At 48.9% G+C, this 23,493-nt stretch overlaps 1 protein-coding gene across 1 annotated transcript in view; it reads left to right on the top strand.

Annotated features, from left to right (window-relative positions):
* The window catches only part of Adck1 (aarF domain containing kinase 1), a 123,264-nt gene extending 105,840 nt beyond the window's left edge, over positions 1–17,424 (top strand). The window contains exons 8-11 of the mRNA XM_004624889.2: positions 4,917–5,066; positions 6,371–6,568; positions 12,923–13,116; positions 14,568–17,424. Coding sequence (XP_004624946.1) covers positions 4,917–5,066; positions 6,371–6,568; positions 12,923–13,116; positions 14,568–14,739 — 714 coding nt within the window. The 3' untranslated portion in view covers positions 14,740–17,424. The remainder of the gene's footprint in view (positions 1–4,916; positions 5,067–6,370; positions 6,569–12,922; positions 13,117–14,567) is intronic.
* Positions 17,425–23,493: the final 6,069 nt, after the last annotated feature.

Here is a 23,493-nt window from a genome sequence, read left to right as displayed (position 1 = left end):
GGCTTCTAGGTCTAATCCTGCCTCCTCTGGGTCCAGGGTGACTTAAGGAGAATCTTTAACAGGACAATTGATGAGCCTTTCTTGGCCTTATGCCCCCTCTGTGAGACTCCTGGAGGACAGGTTGGTCAGGCCTACCCTAGAGAGGCTTTCCCAGGTGCCCAAAGTGCTGTAAGAGTCCCCTGCTCAGGTTTCTGGGACTAGCCTGAGCCTGCTCTGTTCTTCCTGGCCTCTCCCAGCATCACCCTTGAGAACAGAGAATCTTCTCGGCCACCTGTGGTGTGAGACCTTGTCTCCGCATTCATTTGTCCAAGATCAACGCCCAGCCATCAGTAAGCTTGATCTCAGTGGTACGCTAGCCCAGTGGTGGCGAACCTGTGGCACGCATGCTACAGCTGGCTGTTTGTTACCATTGAAAGTTCTAGAAGGTTCCCCAGCATTGCCCTCGTGGTGCTTCCTGGAGAGGAGGTAGGCAGAGGTCTGGGCAGAAACTGGGAGATGGGTAAAGAAAGTGTGAATGACAAACCTCCTTCTGCTTAATACAGGTCGACGTGTGTGATTATTAATATTCTAGCCAACCTCCTGTTTTTTCCAGAGATCTTGGCCTTGCTTCCATGACGCCCCTCAGGAACATAAATAGACTTTCCCTTGGGGGTGGGAATAAATTAATTCATGCAATTATAGAATAATTAAAGTACTTTCAGCCAATTCAAGTCTTGAGAAAAATCCAAAAATAACTCCTTGACTTAAGTATTATTTACTAAATTAATTCTTTACCAAGCCTTTTTATAGAGTCCTGGTTTTTTCCCCCTTCCCTACTGTTAGAGAATAAAGGCATTGTATAATTACTGAAATCACTTGTGAGTGGCATATTCTTTTTACAAGGAACAATTAAAAGACTTAGTACCTTTTTTCCTAAATGGCACAGTACCATGGAGTTAGTTAACACTGTGCTTTGGTTAGCTGCCTGATCAGTTTTTTTTTTTTTTTTTTTAGTGCTGGGGATGGAATCCAGGGCCTTGAGCATACCAGGAAGTGCTCTGCCACCGAGCTACATACAGCTTCAGCCCAGGCACCTGTCTAGGGTTTCCTGCAGGAATCCTTTGCTTGAAATGGACACCTTGTTGGACCCAGGGATGCCTTTAGGAAGTTTTGGGGCAGCCCCTGCCTGCCTCCGGAGCTTCCTGGGGCTGGAGAGGCCGGGAGACAGGACAGTTCTCTACAGTGAGGGCTCCTGGCCTCCTAATTGCTGACCAGGGCATGAGGCTCCTTTCCCCTGCTGGGAAAAGGAGCGTTTCCTGTAGGGGATGTCTGTGGGTGCTGAGCTCATCTGTGCTGAGTATGTGGTACAGCACCTTCACTGTGACTGCTCAGCAAGGGTGCCTTTTCTTATCTTTGAGCACAGGTCCTTGTTAGTGGGGCAGAGGCAGCATAGGGATGCAGCTGTCCGTTCTGTAGTGGAGGGTGTAGTAACGTCACATGGAAAGGGTGGGAGAGAGTGTTGTGTGCCCAGTGGGAGCCTTGCATTTTCTCCTGGGCCCTGCATGCCTGTGGTAGGTGTGTAGGGGTGCTCCCTGCCCTCTGTGGACAGATTGATTGCACAACAGCTCTAAAATACATTAAGAAAAATCATTCCAGAACTTGGAAGGCTGGAAGAGTGTAGTGTGCCCTTTCAAAGTTGCTCTTGGCCATTGTTCAGCCAGTCTCTCTTGTCCCCAACTTTTTAATATCTAGGGAAATGTACTTTTGTTTGACTTTGTTATTGACAATTAATTAAGGCTTCAGACTGAAGTCATACATCAACGTGGAGATTTTGTCCAGTAGAGATGCAAATAATTTCTGTCCAGTAGAAAAGATAACCCTAGAGGTTGATATTTTAAATGCATCATCAGACAATAACCCGCCTCTGTTTCATCTGAAAGCTTAGTCTCTTGCTCTTGTTTACATCCCTGAGTTCCTGCTTCCTCAGAATTCCTTTTGAATGAGTTCTGCCTTTTTACTTGCTTTCTTGTTAGTCAGTTAAGGAACCTTTGACACATGGCCATTGCGTATTTGTATGAGCTGTGTTTTTAACTTGATGACAAGAACACTTGACAGCGGTCCTGGGTATTCATCTTTTTTCTAAGTATCAAGGGAGGTGCCTTGACCCTCTGTCCCCATGCCACTCGTGCCGAAGGTGGTAGGCTCCAGCACTGTGTGCTGGCTTAGGCTAGTTCGTGTGCTTTCTTTGCTTTCTATATCTGTCCATCCTAGTGGCATATGGTTAAAACAAACATCCAAGTGTGTATACAGCAGCATTCAGACCCCTCCCTCCTTCTACTGAAGCAGCTCAGTAGAAGGTCCTCATGGAAAAGGGCTCCTGCACCCTGAGTCCCCACATCCCTGGGGGCCATCTTTCAATGTAGTAATAAGGGGCCCAGAGCGATTAGCAATATTTCAGAAAGCTTAAGGGAGATCATACATCTCCCCATGACAGGTCTGCCCAGACTAAATGAAATGTCATTTCTCTGCTTTTTGGCTAGAATTCCGTCAGCTCAGTCTGGCTGCCCTGCTTATCTTGGGCTGATCAGAAGCCCTGATTGGACCTTATATGCATCCTTGACAAATAAAAATGAATGATTACTTAATAAATGCAATTGGTTTGGCAGATAGAGCCTTTCAAAGCATGGCTCCAGGGAGCTCCAAGGAGTGTAACAAGAGGGCTCTTGGTGGCACAGAGGTGGGGACTCCCTCACTCACCCAGCACCAGCTCTGGCTGAGACCCCTTCTCCAAGGAAATAGTATGGTAGCCCTGGGACACTCAGACTCTCTGTCTGTCTGAGAACTTGATCTGGGGCAAAGGCTCGTTTTCATGTGAGTAGACATTAAGCACAAGGGGGTTGATCTCCCCCAAGGCACCTGACTACTGATGTGGCGGCAGGGCCCAGGGTCTTAATAGTGAGCTGAGTCTACCCACTTCATGAAGTGCTATGAGGAATCAGTAAGAACCACCAGAGGGCCACGTAGGAGAGGTCACCAGGTCACAAGCACTGTGATGCTCTGATCTACCGCTGTGGCTACCCTTTAGAGTAGCACTGTTATTGTGTCTATTTCACGAGGGTATAAATAACTTGTTTAAGGTCACAAAGCTCAATTGAAATGTGCAAAAGTAGGTGTGAGCCTCGTAGAGGGCTGTGGGGTTACACCCCTTTTGAATCTTGGGTGTGCCTTTTTCTAGCCATGAATAGTCAAGTTAATCTTGAGTCTCAGCTCTGCATTTGCAAGCCAGGGGTCATTATTATACCCTTTACAGCTGTTAGTAAGGATGTCAGCTACTGTTTCAAAGATAGGGTTATTCTTGATTATGTAATTTGGTTCCAGCTCTAACTGATTTGGTTTCAGAGGAGAATAATGAGGTTAGGACAAGCATTAGACATAGGAACATGGAATCCCAGAAGACCACAGAGAACTAAGGGTCTCACTCATGTTGGATACAGTCTTATATTCATGTGTTTGGCTCTGCTACAAGCAAGTGCATACATAATAGAGCCAGTCTATGCTATATAAATTATACCTCAATAAAGCTGTTTAACAAAACAGAGCTAGTTCCTGCTGCCTTGGGAGTTTATGATAGCAGGCTAGATGGTCATTAATCAAGTAATCATACAAATAATTGCCAGTGCCATGAAAGAAAAGCACTGTCCTATGAGAGTGTGTGGTGAGCAAACCTCTTCTAGTCTGGGAGGTTAGGGGGCCTTCTTCTGGGAGGTGATCTGATCTAGGATAGGAGGAAAGGCAGGGCCTGGGCCTTGTGACCGAGGAAGTGGGAGGAATGCTCTGGCAGTGGAGATTGCATGCACAAATGCCCTGTGGTGGGAGGGCACAGGGATGACTGGGAAGACAAAGGGGGAATGTAGCATGGTGTGCAGTGAGACCAGGGAGGGAGGGAAGGCCTGCCCGTGTAGGGCTTTGTAGGTTAAGGAAAGATACTAATCCTGTGCTTCCCAGCTCTTGAGCCCCAGCTCTTCTTATTGGGCTGGAATGTTTGTTAATGACCATGGGATCTAACCAAACCGAAAGGAAGGCCGAGGCAGCCAGTGTCCTGTGCATCTGCTTCTGCTTGAGCATGTCTTTGTCCCCTGGAAACCATCGGTAGATCATCTTTGGGCCCAGGTCTGGCTCTATTCTGCAACTGTTCCCTAGTGGGAAACAGGCTTTTAGCTTTAATAAAAAAAAGGAGTAGAGATAAGAAGCCTGGCTCGGCAGGGAGAGCAGCATGACAGGATGATTTAAATGGCCTCTCCAGTGTCATTTCTTCTGTGCAGACATCATAAATCAGATTAGCATTGGGCTTTGGTGGGGAGGGGAGCTGGAGAGGGGAGAAGAACCTTGACTCTGAAGCTGCCTGGGACTGTCCTGGAGCCACCAGGGGTGCTGGCGGGGTTGCCTAGTCCTGATCCTCAGTCCTAGCCTTGTTCTGTGGAGAAGGAATGCTTAGGATAGCGCCCCAAACCTGTCCTCTGCTTTGGGAAAGAGTGGAGAGGAGTAGGGGAGAGAGGAGGGGAGAGAAGAGGGGAGAATGGAGGAGCCTGGCCCTGGGAGGAGGAGCAGCTGTTCCCTCACCTTCCATGCATTGATATCACCTTAGGAACTTTGACAAACTACTGGTGGAAAAAAAAAGAGAAAATGCTGATGACTGGTACCATTTCTAAGTTCCAGATGATTCTAATGCGTGACTAAAGTGGAGAAGTACTAAGTTAGAGCCTAGCTTCCTAAAGGCAGGGACTAAATCATCTCAAACCATCGCTTTCATCACCACTTTTCAGATTCACTGGGTTCTTTTGGTCTCCTCTTAGAAGGGACCCAAGTAGAAGATCAGAAAAGAAGGCCCCATAGGTATGAATGGAACAGCAGTCCCACCTGCCTTCCTTCTCTTTCAGATCTCCCGCCATCTGGGCAAGATGTACAGTGAGATGATCTTTGTCAATGGCTTTGTGCACTGTGACCCCCACCCGGGCAATGTGCTAGTGCGGAAGCACCCGGTCACAGGCAAAGCGGAGATTATTCTGTTGGACCATGGACTCTACCAGGTAGGAGAAGCCTTTTTCACCTGGCCCCATGGCCTAGTCTTGCCTGGGGTCAGAGTCCACTGAAGTCTTCTGTCCGCCATAAAGTGGAGGGAACATCCATGGTGGCTGGGGCTGGAGAGGGTTCTGCTCTCCACTAGAAAACTGACATGTCATGCGTGTTGCTGTCCTAAGAGCTCACTGAGGTTCAGCTTCCTTCTACAAAATCAAGATTGATCTTGTCTCCTTCACAGTACATGGCAGCATGTAGATGATGAAAGGTGCTTGTGTATATGTCGTGCCTTCCCAGGGAACCGCAGGCCCAGCCCTGACCTAGGGTATGAGCTGCCCTTGGCATGGACTGGGGCTTGCAGAAGAAAAGGAGTCCAGTGAGTGGAAAAGAGGGCAGAGAAATGGTAGGGGCTGGCTAGCTCGTGATTAGATCCTCAGGACCTCAGGATGAGATGCAGGCTTTAACAGCCATGGGCTCCTACCTGGAAGCTGGGGGTGCTCACTGCCAACCTTGGACCTTCCATGAGGAAGACGGTCCTGGGAGGTTTCCCAGTGATCTTCTGCTCCTTCCCCCAGACCCCTGATTCCACATCTCAAAGTCCCAGCCTCCTCTGAAAGGCTGGCTGAAATAGCACGTATCAGATTCAGTTAGGCTAGCTGCCCTCAAATAGTCTTCAAATGAGTGTCATTGCTTGCTCCAGTGCCAGCCCTGGGTGGGGTGGTCTGTAGGCTCTGCTTCTCAGGTCTGTCTGCAAGCCATGGTGCTGTCAGCCAACAGTGGGGGGAAGGGGCTCAGAGGCAGTGGGCAGGGAAGTTTTGGGGGAGTGGAAGTTCTGCCACGTTTCAGTTCCTTCAGTTTCTCTCCCAGGGCTCCTGGGAATCCTTAGGGACTGCTTCTTTCCTAAATCTGGCGGCACTTCATCTAACTTTCAGGGAGGCCAGGAAAATAACCAGGGAAGAAGAGGCTTCATAGATTGTGATACACAAAATTTATTAAAAATATTGAATGAAATTACCTTTAAGCTGTTAATTTCACTTTTAGTCTTAAAATAGCCTCAAGATATTATGTATATCAAATATTCTATAAAACCTAAACAAAATCCAAAATCTACAGTATTTTTGTCCCAAGCATTTCAACTAAGGGCTATTTAATTGGTAGTAACTTGACGTTGGGCCTTAGGATGGCCATACTTGAGGGGGAAGCAGACATCCTGGGGAGCCACAGTCCTCCTTTCCCCCTTTGTGGAGGTCAGTACCAGGGCTTAGGCCTGTGGTGGAGAGAGGAAGCTCAGGTCCTACCCTTGTTGTGGCCACAGGTGCTCACGGAAGCGTTCCGCATAGATTACTGCCACCTGTGGCAGTCTCTGATCTGGACGGACATGGAGAAGGTGAAGAGGTACAGCCAGTGCCTGGGAGCTGGTGAGCTCTACCCCTTGTTTGCCTGCATGCTGACAGCCCGGTCCTGGGACTCCGTTAACAGGGGCATCAGCCATGCCCCAGTCACTGCCACTGAGGTAGGTAGTCCCTCCCAGCCCTGCTCCTGTGCAAATGCAGGGGACAGGGATGTGTTGTGGATGCTTCCAGTCCAGGGTCTGAGATTCTCGATTGGTGGGATGTGTGTGGGGGGAGGGGAAAAACTGGGGCTATATTCAGTGAGAAGTAGGGAGAGAGAAGAGGTGGGGTCCGCGGGTAGAGGAGGGATGGGGAAGACAGCCTGCCATGTCTCCTCCAGGCCTTCGAAAACACAGGTAGCCATAACCTGGCCTTTGGTGGCTTTAGTGCCAGGCTTGCACATGTGAGATGTCAGACTTCCTTCAGGTTCTCCCCCAAGGCTCTGGGAGTCCTCAGGGGCTGTTCCTCTTCTAAATCTGGTGACACGTCTGCTGTCTTGTGCCTGGCACAGTCTCCTGTTGCCCTCTCAGACTCCATACTGGAGCAAACCCTTGTGGTACTTAAGCAGGGTGGCTTGACCCATTGTCCTATAAAATTTTTACTAAAGCTGCTTATTTTGTTATCAGTTGCTCCTTTCTCTGTGGACCTAGATAGAGTGCTGTGGAGTGTGGTTGGGGGACAGATCTGGGAGTCTGTCCCTTGCTCCCGCCCACCTTGGCTCCCCATAGAATTGCCCAGGGCCAGCTCATTCCTCCTGGCTCAGCTAGGCTTCCTTCCAGGGGACTTCTCCATTCTTCATGGAAAAGATGACTGTCCCTTCTGTTTTGTCAGTTTCCAGGCCCCCCCAGCCTGGCTTGTCTCTCAGTGGTAGGTAAACCTGCGATCTTGCTGAGGCCCCTGCCGCACTTCAGAGTTATTCATGTGCCATGGGAAATTTGGGCTCTAGTTTCAGCATTGCTTCTTGGTGGCATAACCTTGGGGATTCTTGTCACCCCTTTGGGCCTCAAGGTCCTCCCTTGCAAGCTGATTGGTGGCTGGTGACTTTAGGAATGTCTGAAGCCAAAGTCTCACATGGTTTCAAAGACCCCTCTCTTGGTTTCATGTTCCTATAAGTTGGTGTCATTTTCCAGTAAGTTAGGCGGTAAGATAAGCACTTACTGCACAGCCTTGAAGCTCATCATCTCAGAGTTGGAGCAGCAGTCTCTTCTTTTGTGAAGTAGAGTTGGCAGGGACAATTATTCTGTCCTACTGATAATGCAGGGCACATGCCTACCCACAGTGCTGGAAGTTCATTTATCCCATAAACATTTGTTTCTGCCGAGCCCTGGGCTTGATGTTGAGGATCTCATGATTCACAAACAGACAAGGCTTTTGTGTAATTTGCACTTTGGGTGAGGGAGGCAGACAGTAAACAAGTAAACACATAGGTAAGTGAACAAACAGGTAATCGCAGCCTAGAGGAAGCAGAGTTTGGTGTGGTCTAGAGTGTGGTGAGGAGGAGAGAAGAATTTGGCACTCTGGGCAGGGAGAGGATCTCATGGGGCCCTGTAAACATTGAAGCGAAGTTTAAGTTCATTCTTAGTGTACTAGCCTCTCCCCTATCCCTGTGACAAAATACCTGATGTGCACGACTTAGGGAGGAGCACTTTATTCTGGCTCATGGTTCCAGAGAGCTCAGTGGTTAGCTGGCTCCAAGGCTGAGATAGCGTGGCAGAAGAGCACGATGGAGGAAGGCTGTTCCGCTCATGACACCCAGGAAGAAGAGCAAGAAGGGCCAGGGACGAGGACATACCCACAGCCCTGATGACTCACCTCCGCTGACCAGGCTGCCCCCTAGTAGTACACCGAGCAGTCGATTAATCTGCTGATGAGTAGAGCATCCCATGCTCCACTTCTGAAAGCCCCACCTCTGAATATATGAGACTTTTGGGTGATGAGCTCTAAATTACAACACTTGCTACAAAGCAAAGCCTTTAATAGCCTTGCAGCAGGAGAAGAAAATGCTCATGACTGCTGTTTTTATGTATCCCTCTGAAATGGGGCACATGTACCACAGGGCAGTTAGTTAGGAGGCTGGCCCTGGCTTCCAGACCCAGAGGTGATGGAGGCTCAGTTCATGCTGGAAGAAAACTGAGAATGAGGGAACCCTGACAAGAGTATCAGGAGGGATATTTTCTATTCATACACATGGCTTAAACAGTGAGGAATTTGTTCTTTCTAGGCAGGGGAGTTCTGGGACTGTGGCTCACTCCTGGGATTCTCTTGGGTCTCCTGTCATGGTTGTAAGGCAGCAGCAGCTGTCCCCAGCTTCACATATTTAAAATTTTTTTTTTATTTTTTATTAATTTTATTGAGAAACAGACAGCAATGAGACAGTTTCAAAACCAATTAATAGGACAGTTTCAGTAATTAATACATTGTATATTGTTATCTTCTTAGTGGTTCTTCATAATATAAGATGCAGACATGATATCCTGTCCAAATACTATTAGTACAAATCTTTCTTCTCATTGAATTAAGAGAAAGTAGCTGTATATCTATCCTATTTTGTTTATGCAGATACAAAATGGTCCTTCCTTTGTATCCCCCTTTTTTTTGTTTAGTTTTGTTAAAGATGGGTATTTCATTGCCATTTAAATATTGTAGGTATGTGAATTCAGCAAAATAATCCAATATAGTCCAGAGGTCCATAATAGTAGGGGTTATCTGTACGACTGGCAATGTCAGAAGTTGTTGACTTGAGCCATTCACAGCACAGAATATTAATATGGCTTTACTTTTTATACCTCATTTTTATACTTTTCTGCTGGATTGTTAAGACCAGGATAAAGCAAGACCTATGTAACTAGAAATGTAACTTTTGTATCTGATAAAGTAAGTCAAGTCCCCTCAGGATTTATCCTGTAACCCTGTACCACAGTTTGCAGATACTTTGTCAGTGTCAGCCATGTGGATGAGTCATGGCCATTTCTTGACCAGTTTGCTCTCTGTGAAAGCCTGAGAGAATGTTTTCTCTCCAGGTGACTCTCCTTACACACACTCTATGTCATCGATCACGTTGCTCTGTGGTCCCATAATCTCATTGATCAGAAAATTTGGGATACAACTGAGTTACATGATGTTACAGTACAGGTTCTCCTGTGTCCAGAGTCTTCACTGACCTTGAAAGGCTAGGGCCAAAATGTTGGCTGTCCTTGCAGCCCTTCTTTTTCTCTAATTTTTGGTTTGCAAACTTAGGTCCAGCTTCACATCTTTATTCAGTGATGACCAGAGACAGGAATCAGGAGCTATTCCCTCTCATGTGTCACTCCTTAACTGCAAGAAGCCCTTTCCCAGAAATCCCCAACAGACTTGTCCTTATGTCTCATTGGCCAGGAACTTATCACATGTCCCTACCTCCACCAATCACATGGTGGGTTGATGAGTCTCAGAGCCCATCTTGGCTGTGAACAGTCAAGATTTCCTTTTGCAGGTAGTAAGCAGCTCTGTCACCCTGAAGAGTGTAACCCCAAGGAGTCAAGTGAAAGCTGGAGTTCTTTTTAATAAAGGAAAAAGGTAGTAGCTGTTGCATAGATGCCTAGCAGTGTACTGCAGATACTCACCGCCAGACCATGCCCAAGCTTGCAGCTTTGTTGGTCTGAGAGTTACCAGTGAGGGCACCTGGGGGGCATGGGTGCCTCGTGTTTGGACTGAGAGGGGTGTCAGCAGACCAGTTCTGGCCTGGTGGAGGGGAGACCCATAGAGAGCCTTTATATTCAAGCAGGGTGACCTATAGCTGTGGTAGTGGACTACCTCTTGGTGCCTGGCTTGTGTGGAAATATTCCAGTCTGATAGCTCCTGCCAGAGGGACATTTTAAGTTTCCCAGCAGCTTGGTTATCAGCAGCATTCTCATGCTTCTCAGAGGACTGTGGGTTCTGCTCGTGCTGCAGAAGGCAGCCTTGGGCAGCAGTGCCTGGCCCTTGGAAAGACTTCAGCTGGCGTGGGATGCTTGGCTGTGCTTTGTCCCTTGTGACTGTCTGGGCTGCTAGGAAGTTGAAAGAATTGAAAGGACTTGCTCAGGGTCACGCTGTTCTGCTATAGGTGGAGAGGCATTGTAACTGGATTGAGAAGGTGCGGCCTCAGGAGCGGGGCTGCCTGGGCTGAAATCCTGACACATCACTGATGAGCTGTGGTCTTGGACAGGTTACTTGACCTCTCAGTGCCACCGTTTCCTCATCTCAAGTGGTTGGCTTTCCATTTCCTGGACAAAGGACCTGACAGATACAACTTAAAGGAGGAGTAGTCTCTTTTGGTTCATGGCTTTAGAGGTAGGCAGACTCCATGGCAGAAAGGCGTGACAGAGGACAGTCGCTTACCTCATGGCATCCAGGGCCAAAAGACAAAGCCCAAGAGAGAGGAGCCCAGAACGAGAGTCACCCTTCAAGGCTGTACTTCCAGTGGCTTTCTCCTCCAACAGGCCCTGCCTCCTACACATGGCTTAAGCAATGAGGAATTTATTCTCTCCAGTCAGGGGGTTGTCTTACTCTTCTTTGGTTGCTGGGACAAATACCTGACACTTAAAATGAGGGAAGGAAAGATTTGTTTAGCTCACAGTTACTGGAGGTTTCATAGTTTAAAACAACCTGAATTAGGAGCAAGACCTCGGAGCTTTATTTGTTCCAGAGGGAGAGTCAATGCTTCTGTCCTCTACAAACATCTCTCTGCCCCGGGCGGCCTCAATCAGACACTGATGCCCTGCTTTGAAGGTTCTGGAGGAGAGGCTGGGGTGCCACTATGTCCAGGATGACCCTCTCCATACCTCAGAGAGACTGCAGACAGGGGGGTGGGGTGGGCAGAGCTCAGGCTGCCCGCTTAACGGTTCAAGCCTCTCTGGCCCCGCCCCTTGAGCTCCGCCCTGGTCCTCTGACCCCGCCCCTGGAGCCCTGCCCTGGTTCTCTGGCCCCGCCCCTCAAGCTGCTTGCTACTTCTTGCACCGCGTCTGCCCCATGACTTGCATGAGGCTTTAGGGGGGATAACTAAACACGAACCATAATGGGGATCCTGGGGGGCTGGCTCACTCCTAGGATTCCCTTGGCTCTCCTGTCATGGTTGTAAGGTGGCAGGGTCTGTCCCCAGCTTCACATCTTTATTCAGTGTTGGCCAGAGACCGGAATCAGGAGCTAGTCCCTCTCCTGTGTCACTCTTTAATTGCAAGAAACCCTTTCCCAAGAGCCGGCCAAACAGCTCAGCGGATTAAAATGCCTGCAAGCAGGTCCCTAGATATCATCCTGGGCGTGCCCCGCGGGCATGCTGAGATGGCTGTTGAGACTGGGTGTGGTGGCGTGCCTGTAATCTCAGCTCTTGGGAGGCTAACAGGTGGATCACTACGAGCTGATCTAGTAGTGAGACCCTGGACACCCTGTAGACCCCTAAAATTAAAAGGCATTCAAAAAAAAAAAAAAAAAAAAAAAAAAGCCCTTTCCCAGAAATCACCAACAGACTTGTCCTTATGTCTCATTGGCGAGGAACTTATCACATGTCCCTGCTTCCACCAATCACGTGATGGGGGATGAGTACTCAGAGTCCACATTCAATTAGAAATCATCAGTGGATTCATCACTTAAGAGCCTGACCTCTGAACACATGGTCTTTTGGGGGACATTTGTGATCTATACCATAAGAAATGGGGATAATACATGAAATGTGATAGACCCATTATGAGGATTAAATAAATTTATACTATAGCATTTTGAAAATACCTGGTTTACTTGATAATTTCCCAGTATGTGCTGGCCACTGCCACCACCACCACCACCACCACCACCACCACTGCCACCACCACCTCCACCACCACTATCATCATTTTTTTTTTTTAGAGACCAAAAAGGGTCAGAGCCACACTGGGAGGCCCAGAATTCTGGCTGGGTGGTTATCTGCCTAGATCCATACAGAGCTCAGGGACTGGGAAGGAAGGGAAGTCTAGCTGTTCCCAGAATCCAGCACCAGCCCAGCACCCTACTCTGGGGGCTTCAGGACCTCAGGTAATGGCAGAATGAGATTGGTTCCAGTGTAGGGGTAGTGAACAACAGTGGCATGTGGGCAGCAGGTGGCTGTAGTGGGGAGCAGGGTGTGGGGTGGAGTTCAGAGTTGTGTTGGAGGCAGATGTTTAGATCTATGGACTTTCATCAGCCTGAGTTCATTGATGAGGGATGTGACTCTGCTTGCAGATCTCCTGAAATAGCTGGCCAGCACAGAACCCTTGGGGAGTCACCTGGCCAGCCATCTGTGCTGCTGTGCTGCACCCACTGTTTGCCTAACGGTGGAGCCAGGTCCTCCTATCCAGGTCTTTAGGCCCAAAAGCCCACTGAGGCCAGACTTCCCTTGGGGAGGCTTCTCTGGAACAGTTGTGCTAGGAGCTCCAGCCTGAGGCTTCTGCCACTCTCATCCCCTCTTCCTGCATGAACCATTTGCTTCTGTCTCCCTCTTGCTGCCTAAGGACTCAGAGATCCGCAGCAATGCGGCTAGCTACCTGCCCCAGATCAGCCAGCTCCTCAACCATGTACCACGCCAGATGCTGCTCATCCTCAAGACCAACGACTTGCTGCGCAGCATTGAGGCTGCCCTGGGCACCCGCGCCAGTGCCAGCTCCTTCCTCAACATGTCGCGGTGCTGTGTCAGAGCACTGGCCAAGTGAGTATGGGCTCCTACTTCTGTCCCCCTGCTCCCCGCAGCCTTCCCCAAGGCTGCCTGGCTTTCCTTTCCCCACTGGTCCATGGGGTCCTACCTGTCTGTCCCAATCTCGAATCACTCTGAGGAGAGAAAGATGGGGGCAGTTAGCTTCAGCAAGCTGGCAGATGCCTCAGGGCAGTGCCTTTGGGTGGTCCAGGGAGTCACCTGTACTTATTCAGTGGTAGATCCTAAGACCTCATCTTCCCTATTCAGTCTTCAGACAGGTCTTAGCATCAGGTTTTCTTGGTACTGGGAATAGACCTCAGGACCTTGTGCTTGCCAGGCAGGCCCTTGTGCTGCTGAGCTATATTCCTGGCCCTTACAATCAGTTTAAAATGTTCTCTGAGAGCCTCAGCCTATCCAGGGATCCCCTGGAATTGGTGTCACCCCATCTTATTGGCCCTGGGACAGCCAACCAGCCAGGTTAGTGCTCTTTTTCTTGACTGTGACTTGGGAAAGTGTGGTCGGTAAGCTTTCCAGGAATCCCAGCTCTCTGGATCTGTGGTGCCCTTGGAGTGTTGATGATGAGAGGGGTGCTTGCTCAGCGCTACAGCTCCAGAGGCTGAGGGTTCTGGCCCTGCAGGTAGTGTGGTGAAAGGCCTGCTCTGCTGGAAGGTTCTCATGAAGAGAGGGGGCCTGACTCGTTGTCTGGGCCCAGCCCACCCATCCTGGCAGGCCATGGATCATCCTGGGAAGCTAAGAGATTTGACCACATATATCATGTACCCACATCAAATATCAAGTGAGAGGACAGCAAAATATACTGCATACTAAGAGGGCTGGCCACAATTTATTCTTCCTCTGAGAGTTTAGGAGGTATAATGTTGCATAGGTCATCATCATAAACACAATTTTTCTTGTGTCTTGTTTTGGGCCCAGAAGAATTTGTTCTGGGCTCATCTGTATTGGCCTTAACACCCTCAGATAACCTGAGCAGGTTTCTAAATGATTCTTCTGCTCAGAAAGTTTGATTGCATTTAAGTTTGGAAAATTCTGGATTAGCACATGTTTGCTATACTTTTGCAAAAAGAATCATTGGAATGGTCTACCCATTGGCCGTCTTAAGCCCTGGGATGCCCTGGGAAACAAGCACTTTTGCTTACCCAGCTCACTTAAATAACTCCTTTGGAGCGTCTGAGTTCCTCAGGTTTGTGATGATCATTTCGCCAAGAGCAGAGCCCAGGAGCAAGGAGCTCCTGAGTCAGCTGAAGCCACCATCTTTATTTTATTTGCTTGTTTGTTTGTTTGTTTATTTATTTATTTATTTATTTATTGTGGCTGGCACGGCATGTGATGCTGGGGATTGAACCATGGTCCCTGAGCTTTGCCTAAGCTTGCCTAAGCAGGCTTTCTGCCTAAGCAGACCTGGTATTTCTTACCTCCTCCTCTCTTTTCTCTCCCCACCCCTCCAGGCACAAGAAGAAGAATGCCCGCTCATTCTTCACGAGGACCCACATCGCTTTCGGCGAGGCTGTTAGTTTATGGCAGATCAGCATTTATGAACTCATTCTGCATGTGAAGGGGCTGAGACTGGTCAGCTGGCTCTCGGCCCTGCTTTGCCGGCTCTTTCCTGCTCCACACTGAGTGGGTTTGCTGACTTCTTTCTGGTGACTTTTCACTGTATTTCCTTTGTTCCCCATCTCCACCCTGGCCCTGCTGTCTGTCCTGCGGTGCTCTGCGGTCTCAGGGTCACTGTCCATGCACCAGGACGCCCCACCTTTGGAACCGCTAGGCTTGCTGCGGCCCCCGTCTCAGGGCCTACAGGCTGTGCCGTGGAACAGGCTCTTCTTCCTTGGGAGAAGTTGTAGCAGCCTCCTCTCCTATTCCTGTGTGTGCCATTGGCTTGGCCATCATCCCCATTTCCATTAACCACTTCTGCCGTCAGTATTGACCATGTGTGCTACTGAGGGCAGGGAGTTTGATTTTGTTGGAGATGACCATTGCCTCTAAAACTGCTGCAGGACAGACTCACTATCCTTTCATGACCCTTCCCAGAGGTGTCACACCTGAGCAAAGCAGTTTGCCATCTGAGGGCTGACCCTGGGCAGCTGTGGGTTCACTGCCATCGTGGCGCTCTCTTTAGTATTATTTGTATTGTATTCCTGTAAGTCCTCTTTAGCCTTTGGGGGTCTGTGCATCCTGACTCACTTGGTCCCTGCCTCACTCCAGCATGTACCATTCTGCGTGTGTCCCTGGCCCTAGCCAAGGGTGGACAGCTCCACTTGGTTGACCTAGGAGAGCAAGGCCGAGGCTTGGGTGGTGCACATGAGCACCGAGGACCAAGCTCCTTGCTCTTTTAATCCTGCCAGGCAGTAGGACTCCTTCTGTAGTGGGCCGCTTCTTGGGAGGTTTAGCTTTCCTTCCAAGACTAAGAACTTGATTAGATTTGTCAAGACCAGGGCTGGGAGCTTATTTTCTCCTACGTCTCAACCTCATTTCCTGTGAGCTAGGTACCTTGTTGTTCTCCTAACCACTTCCTGACTTACCCTCTGGCCCTTAGTTGATGGCTCTGGTTCTGATTCCAGCCTGGGGTCCCACCGGGCCTTCCCAGTCCTTCTGGAGTCCTCCCTCCTTTTGCTGAAACTTCAGTCACTACGGCTGGGTTTCCATTTGGAAACCTCATGTTGCCTGTTTGAATTCTGTCTTCACCTGTTGCATTGCAGGCTGCCCCTCCCTCTGCTCCTGCTTCTGGGACACCCCCAAATCCCTGCTCTAACTCCTGTGTCTGTGTGATCTCCAGGCCCCTGAGATCTCAGGTTTGCGAGGTCCTAGCTCCCTGCACACCTGTGGTCCCGGGTGGTAATTGTATTTGAATCTCTCTGATATTGCTCTACCTCACTCTACCCCTATAGGAAACCCTGAGTCTGAGTCTCGTTTTCTGTTCTTTTTATTCATACTATAACAAGTAGACTTTCTAGTGATCAGAAATGATTTCCTACTCTTTTATTTCCTGAAAGAATTAATTGTTCTTTGTGACTAGTTAGATGTACCCAGGGACCTGCAAGAATAATTTGCTAGATCTGTTATTAATCATGAGGATGCATGGTGCATATTATATTTTATGGTGTCTTTTATAGCCACTGAAGTAAATATAAATGTCTTTGCTGTTCAAGGTAATGGTTGCTTGCGTCTCACTTTCTCTGTAATGGTTGGCTTCCTTTGCACTGGGATCTGAAGCATCAGCATGTTGCCAGTGAGCCCAGGACCCAGAACATTCATCCAGGTAGAGCAGAGAGGCAGGGAGGGTTGCAAGTACAGGACAGCTTGCAAGTAGGAAGGGTGCTGGCTGACTTGGTGCCCTGTGAGAGGCCAGCAAGCCTGTGTTATATTGTTAGATCGTCTCGTCAGCTCTCTGAGGGAGGGACTAACAACTTCATCTCACAGACCTCAAAGAGGTTTGTAATGTGTTTGTGGTCACTGAGTGGCTGAGTGGTGTTCTCTGCTTTGCTTTTGTTTTGACAGTGCCAAGATGAGGATTATACTTGTTCCTCAGGCTGTCTGGCTTGTGTGCCTGTCCTGGATGTGCCCAGCACCTAGGTGACCAGCAGCTGTATGTGCTAGCTTAACAAAGATGCTTGGTAAAGGCACAAACCTTGAGAGCCCCAGCATACTGTGAGATTTTCAGAGCTTATAAAATTTGTGCACTTGGGAAGCTACACATATATTAGTCTTGCAAGAGGTGGTGGTGGGCTGGCCAGGTTAGTTTGGGGAGTGTTTTTTGTGTACAAAAGGATCAGAAATGGCCCTTGTCAGCTCTGTAGGGTGCCAGGGCCCTCCTGACACTACTGCAGAGCTTGCAAACTATAGCTAACAACAAAAGTGGCTCTCAGAGGCACCCGCACAGACCTTGGGGAGCAGAGCTGATGGGTTTGTGATGACTCTGTGGGGAAAATATGAGGAGAGTGATGTCTGGGCTGAGTTGAGAAAGGGGTGGCATGGCCAGAGCTGGGGTCTGAGCTGGAGCCAGTGACCCAAGAGATCTTCACCCACAGGAGGAACAAGACTGGAACAAAACTGGTGGAGCTGTGTTGCTCGTTGACCTGGGGAGAGGGCTCACACTTAGCAGAGACCTTGCCTACCTGGTGCCCTGCTGCCGTTGCTCTTGTTCACTGTGCTCCTGGTCAGAGGGAGCTGTGGAAGGCCTGTGGCCCAAGCCTTACTACTGCAAAAGTCTTGGTAGAAACCAAGTTTGGTAAAAACTTGTTTGGTTCCCACTCTTGCTTCCTCCTTTTCCATTCCTCCCCTCTTCCTTACTGATTTCTTCCCTCTTCCCAGCTCTCCCTTGCTGATTTCATCCCTCTTCCCAGCTCCTTTCTTCCAATGAAGCAAAGCCTGGTGTGGCTTGCTTCCAAAGGAAGAGTGAGTTTGTCCCTTGGAAGAGTTAATGTGACACCCTGGGCCACAGCTACAGTGCCCGTTTCCTTGTCTTCAGTGCCTCCTGGCCTGTTCTACCTGCCCCTGCGACGATGCTCTGCTGTCAGCCAGCTCCGCTCCCCCCAGGTCACCGTGCCCCTGGCCAGTGCTGCGGGCACAGAAGCTCCGGCTCCCTGCTCTGCCTTTGCTGCACTGTTGCAGTGGTCCTCTGATGTGCTTCCTGGTTTTTTCTCTTCTGTGTTAGAGGGAAGGACAGTGTTAAGGCAGTCGGTCAGATGGGGGAATTCAGCCTCCAGGCCTGCCTTTTCAGTGTCTGTGTCCCCATCCCATCTCTGCACTTTCAAGCTGCAGCAGGCCCTTGCAGAGTTTGCTGTGTGAACCAAGGAGGAGAGGGGCCCTGAGGTTTGCATCTCTTAACCAGATTACAGGTGACACTGCTGCTGCTGAGTTGCAAGGACCTAGGCCAGTGGTCCTGGGGCCAGCCAGGCACTGTGTAGGAGCTGGCTAGAAGTGCTGATTCTCAGGCTTTGGTGCCACTCACTGAACTGGAGATAGGGTGGGGCCTACCAATAATTCCATAATTCTTCCATGGGACATTGATGCCCACGCTGACCCTCAGAATCCTACACTCATGGTTTTTAACCGTATCTGCACATCAGAACCACCTGGAGAACTTCAGATGCCTGAGATTGTGATTTAATTGGTTTAAATGGAGGCCAAGCACTTTTCAAAGATTGTTTTGGTTTTAAATATTTTATTCTGAAATAATTTTAGACTTATAGCAGAGTTGCAAAGATGGTACAGAGGGGTCCCACTATACTAGCCACCTATCCTTCCCTAATTTTAACTTCTCACATAACCAGGGCCCTTAATTAATGAGAAGAAACTCACATTCATATGGTCTGAGTAACTTAACTAAGCTACAGATATTTAGCTCAGTTTCCTACAGACGTCCTTTCTGTGGCCCAGGATCGCATGCAGGCTACCACCTTGTGTGCAGTTATCACATCTCCTTAGATTCTTTTGGCTTGTGACAGTCTCATACCTGTGTCCTTTGTAAGCTTGACACCATGGAAGAGTACTGCTCGGGGGCAGTGCAGCCCATCTCTCCATCTGGCTGTCTGGTGCTTCTTTGCCATTAAACTGTGTTCATGGTTTGGATGAACACGAAGGCCCAGCACTGTTCTTGTTGTCCCCTGTCCTGGGAACAGGACACGGACATGACTTACTGATTGTGTTCTTTCAAGCTCCCCCGTCAGGGTAGAGACCTCTGCCTCACAATCCCACATGGTTCAGGTGTCTTCAAGAGAAGGAGAGAACACAGTTCAGGAATTCCTTCATGCCTGGGCATCAGGGGGTACCTCTCTGAGGCCAAGAGAGGCCTGGCTCCTTCTACATTAAAAAGCTCTCAGGAGACCCCCAACATACCTGTGTGCCAAAACAAGACAATAAAAACAGTGGCGTGGCATTAGTGGGTAGTTACCACAAGTTAACTCAGCAGACATAGCACACATGCTTTTCCTGTGAATGCAGCATCAGAAGTGTGAGCATTGAGCCCCTCCCCAGATTTGGGCATGGGAGAGTTTGTTTTCTAGGTGTATTTATAGTTCTAGGTGTGGAAATCACATCTAGTGTGGCTGGTAGGGAGTTCACGGGTCAGTCACCTGACGCCTGTGTTTTGGTCTAACCCAGCAGTTGCCTTTTGGTGCCCAGCAAGGCAAGAGTCCCCCCTGGGCTGGCAGCCAGTCCTTTCAAGCCCATCTCCTGGTCCTGAGAGATGGAAGAGGTTGGTGGGCCTGTCACTAGATGGTCTCAGTGGAGAGAGGAAGGCAGGAAGGACGGACTGCAGGTAGCACAGACTTTCTTTTCTCCGTGGCTGATGCTGGGTGGGCCACAGAGCCCTTCCGGTCCTAGAAACCAGGGTGCTGGCTGTCCTATCATTTTATGCTCTTGGAGCTGCCACGGCTTAGCTGGCAGCTCGGGCTTAGCTCCCAGGGCTGTCTCTCTGGCAGGAGACCTTCCTATGCCGAAGTTAAGCATGTGCATGCCAGTGTCTGCAAACTGGTGGTGCAGAGCAGTAATTAAGGGCATGGGCTCTTGAGTTGGCCTGAGTCGAGAGACTTTTGTATTGTCCTACCCTGTACTACCTGTAGAAGGCAAGTGACTCAACCTTTTTAGGTCTCAGTTCTCCAGTTTGAAAAGTTGAGATGATAGTCCCTGCCTAGGGGTACTGAGAGAAAATGAGTAGGTAATGATGCAGTGTATTTGGAGAAGGTGAACCATGCAACGAGTGCTTAATAAATATTTGTTATTAGCCCATGTGGCAGACATGATTCCCAGTCTGCTTAGCTCTTGCTAGGGTAGCCTTGGATCTAGGTGGAAGGATTAGGTAGCAATAAACAAAACAGCAACAGCAATAATAATAACACAGTAGTAATAATAACAACTAATACTAAGGACTGACCATTTGCTCACTGCTTTGCATAGATTCGTTTCACTTAGTTCCCACAACAGCTCCATGAGGTCCAGGGCCGCTGTTCTCGCTTTGATCAGGTGAGTATGCCGAGATACGGAAAGTTCAGGCGGCTCACTGGAAGTGGCCCAGGTGGTGAACCATGGTGGTCTGCAGCCTCAGCGAGGCTTCCCACACCTGGATGCAGCACAGGTGGCTTTGGGTTAGGAGTAGATGGCCAGCACCTACCTAATCCTGCTGGCTTCTCACTGCCTTCCCACCTGCCTCTGTGTGCAGCTGGTAGGCTCCTGTTGTGGGGCAGCTGATGGGGGAGCTGCTGGCAGGGTCCCCTGAGCAGTCATTTTCCTGCAAGGAGGGAGGCCTGGATGGGCCAGAGCTCACCCAGCCTGTGTGACCTTGGACACCAAGCCATCTGCACGCCTCTGGATACTAGGACACCCCCACTCTAGGGAAGTCCTTGTAAGGGGAATGAATATTGTTAGAACTGCAGTTGTGCCCCATGGTAAGTAGGAATATGGAGGAAGTTCTGCCTTTTTCATTTTTTCCTCCCTCTCAAGTGTTTAGAGAGAAGTGACAAGCTTGAGGGGTTCAGGAAAGAAACCAGAACAGGTTTCTGATGAGCTGGTTGGAAGTGAGTTCTGAGTCTTAGCAGTTTACATCTGCAGCAGTCTGATGCCTCTGACCCTCTCCTTACCTTTGGCCTGGATCTGATTCTCTGGCAGGAGCCAGTGCCACCTGTACTGGGCCAGGTGGCTGGAGGTCAGGCCTGTCATGACATCCTAGTTCTGGTGTCCTAGGCAGACTGTTTTGGTCCCTGACTTAGCTTCCTGCTGTGGAACAACAGTGGTTCTCCAAAGCTTGCCCGGCTCAGAGGTCTGAGGTAAATGTCAGCATTGAATGCTGGCGGAGCTACAGGGGAAGTCACTAAAACTAAACTAACAGGTACGCTGTGCTGAATGGGCAGTTTATCTACCCAGCATCCCTGGCAGCTTTAACTAGGAATCCTTTCCCTCTGGGACACTCATTTCTGTAAGTGCAGTGATTCCTACAGCTTATACAAGCTGCGGGGGAGGCAGATGGCCACCCCTCTGGCTACAGAGACTGGTTCTAGTTCGGCCTTTTGGTCCCAGGTAAACCTTTTAAGTGGAGCTATGAGAATGACTACCTTTCCATTGCTTTCGAACTTAGTGGCTATCTTGCTGTGTTGGTCTTGGAATCCCTGGATGTACCCATTCTAGCAAGCCAGATCTACCCTTGATTTTTCAAGTAAGTGAACCAGTAAATCTGAAATCTGTCACCCCAGTTTTTGTGGGTAAATTGCTTTAAGTTAATTATTTGAGAGTGGAAAAAAAAGTCCTCATCAGCACAGCTATTATCTTTGGGGGACTAGATTCATGTTGAAAGCTGTAGAGACCTACTGAAGTCTGTAAGTTCCTATAGAGAGGTAGGAAATAAGAAGACATCTACAAACTGGATGGTCTCCAGTGAGCTGGACAAGTGCAAACAGTTAAATTGGAGTCAATTCTTGTTGTTATGGCTGTTGCTGAATTGATGAGACTATGAGCTATGGGTTGATGGTTATCTATGTCACTTTTTAATGAAAACAATGTCATTCTGCCTGGATGCCCATCGTGTGAATATACCTTGTACAGTAGTCATGCCGGGTTTCTAGTAACCCGTGGAGTTAGTACTGGCTGCTTGGCTGGTTCTGCCCATTGCTATCCACACAAGTCACCCCAGAAAGCTGGCAGGAATGGTTTCTTTCATCACAGTATGGTTGGATAGAGCCATCCTTGGGGGCACTCAGGATAAGGATGTTCTCACATGGGTGTACCACATGGGCCTGCGAATTCAGCTGACCTGACCATAGGACCTACACTGAAGCAGGGGTGAGACTAGGAAAGGGACTGGGATGCTCTCTCCTTCCTGCTCTTCATGAATTCTACATATCTGATTGAGTAAAGTGAGAGTTTATGAGAGGATTGGCATACTCCCTCCCTGTATGGGTTGTGCTATTTGCTAAACAGTCTGACCTTGATGGTGCAGACAACAGGCTCACCCCAAGTCCCTGGTCCTACTCTTCGCTTTTTCATATGTCCAAGCCTTCTGTTCCCCATCTCAATGACCATGCTTAGGTGTTGCCTCTTGTACAGAACCTTCCAAAGCCACCAGGCCTTTGCTGATCTTCCCGTTTTCCCAGTTCTCCTGATCAACTCTCGTCATCTACTCTTGTCTCCCAGGCCACGCGGTCCTCAGAGGGCAAGGAGCAGTCCCTCTTGGTCTCTCACATGCCTTTCTACGTCATAACTGCGGAGGCAAAGGTCAGCCTCGCATTGGTTGGGTGGCCATTTCCACGTGCAGCAGTCCCTGCACATAACGTGTGTGCCTTCAGTGTCCATCCTGGGGTCAGCGTGGAGCGTGAGGTCAGACAGCATGCTGGCTTTAAGGATTGGTGGTCTTTCCAGCAAGAGGAGCTGGCTGTGGGAAGAAGGGGACTGCTGCTGAACCAGGAGTCTGTGGCCTGGACAAAGAGAAAGGGATTTTCACATGGGATGGTGCTGCCACTTGCAGCCCTACCAGGAAGGGAGATGTGTTGAGACCATTTCTGTATTTCTCTATAGGGCCAGTTGTCCCAAAAATCTCATTTTCACTAAGGCCTGGACTCAAAATCCCAGTAGCTGATGCTCGTAGCTGCCACCTGGCTCAAAAGCCTTGATCCCCATGACCTTTGCGTGACTGCCCAACCCCAGGGGTCCACCTCCTGGCGCCTCTGCACCACCTGGTTCACATCCAGTCTCTCCTGTAGTCCTCTGGCTCCTGTCTCATCCTCCTGTGTCCCCTCTGCAGCACCCGCCCAACTGCTCTTGTTCAAACAACCCAAAGCCAACTTGTCTGGAGGCACATTGCAAATATCTGTTTGCCTGAGGATCGATTCTTCTGAAGAATCTGTTTACCTAAAATTAAATATTCTTGAATGTTTTCAGATCCATTTGACCTTCCTTGTTTCTCTTGCCTGTTTTTCTTTTGCATTTTAAAGATTTTGAAAACCAATTCATGAAAGATCATTGGACTCAATTTTGTACTTCAAATGAGTTTTTATCATATATGCAGCTTTTTGCGAATGGTTTTTTGCATTCTTACTGATATTTTTTTCTAGTTTACCTACTCTCACTAACTTTAAAGATAACCAGTATTTAGCTGTCGTGTCTAAAGACACTTTCCTCAAAATATTGCTGTCTTAGCAATAAATATTCAAGACATTAATTGTGATCAATTTTTATGGCATCTCAACCCTTAACCAAAGGTACATTAATTTCAATTAGAAAAATGCATATTAACATTGAGTTTTGTGTGATGGATATTGCTTTATAAACTAAAGACCCTGAAAACTGTTGAGTCTTATATGCAATATTGTAGGTTGCCTAAATCTCTCCTGTGCTAGGGACTGTACCATGATGTATGCTCAACTGGTATGGTGAGTAAGATTCAGA

Source organism: Octodon degus, unplaced genomic scaffold (assembly GCF_000260255.1).
Source record: "Octodon degus isolate 3935 unplaced genomic scaffold, OctDeg1.0 scaffold00007, whole genome shotgun sequence".
NCBI lineage: Eukaryota > Metazoa > Chordata > Mammalia > Rodentia > Octodontidae > Octodon > Octodon degus.
This window is presented reverse-complemented; position numbering and strand designations above follow the sequence as displayed.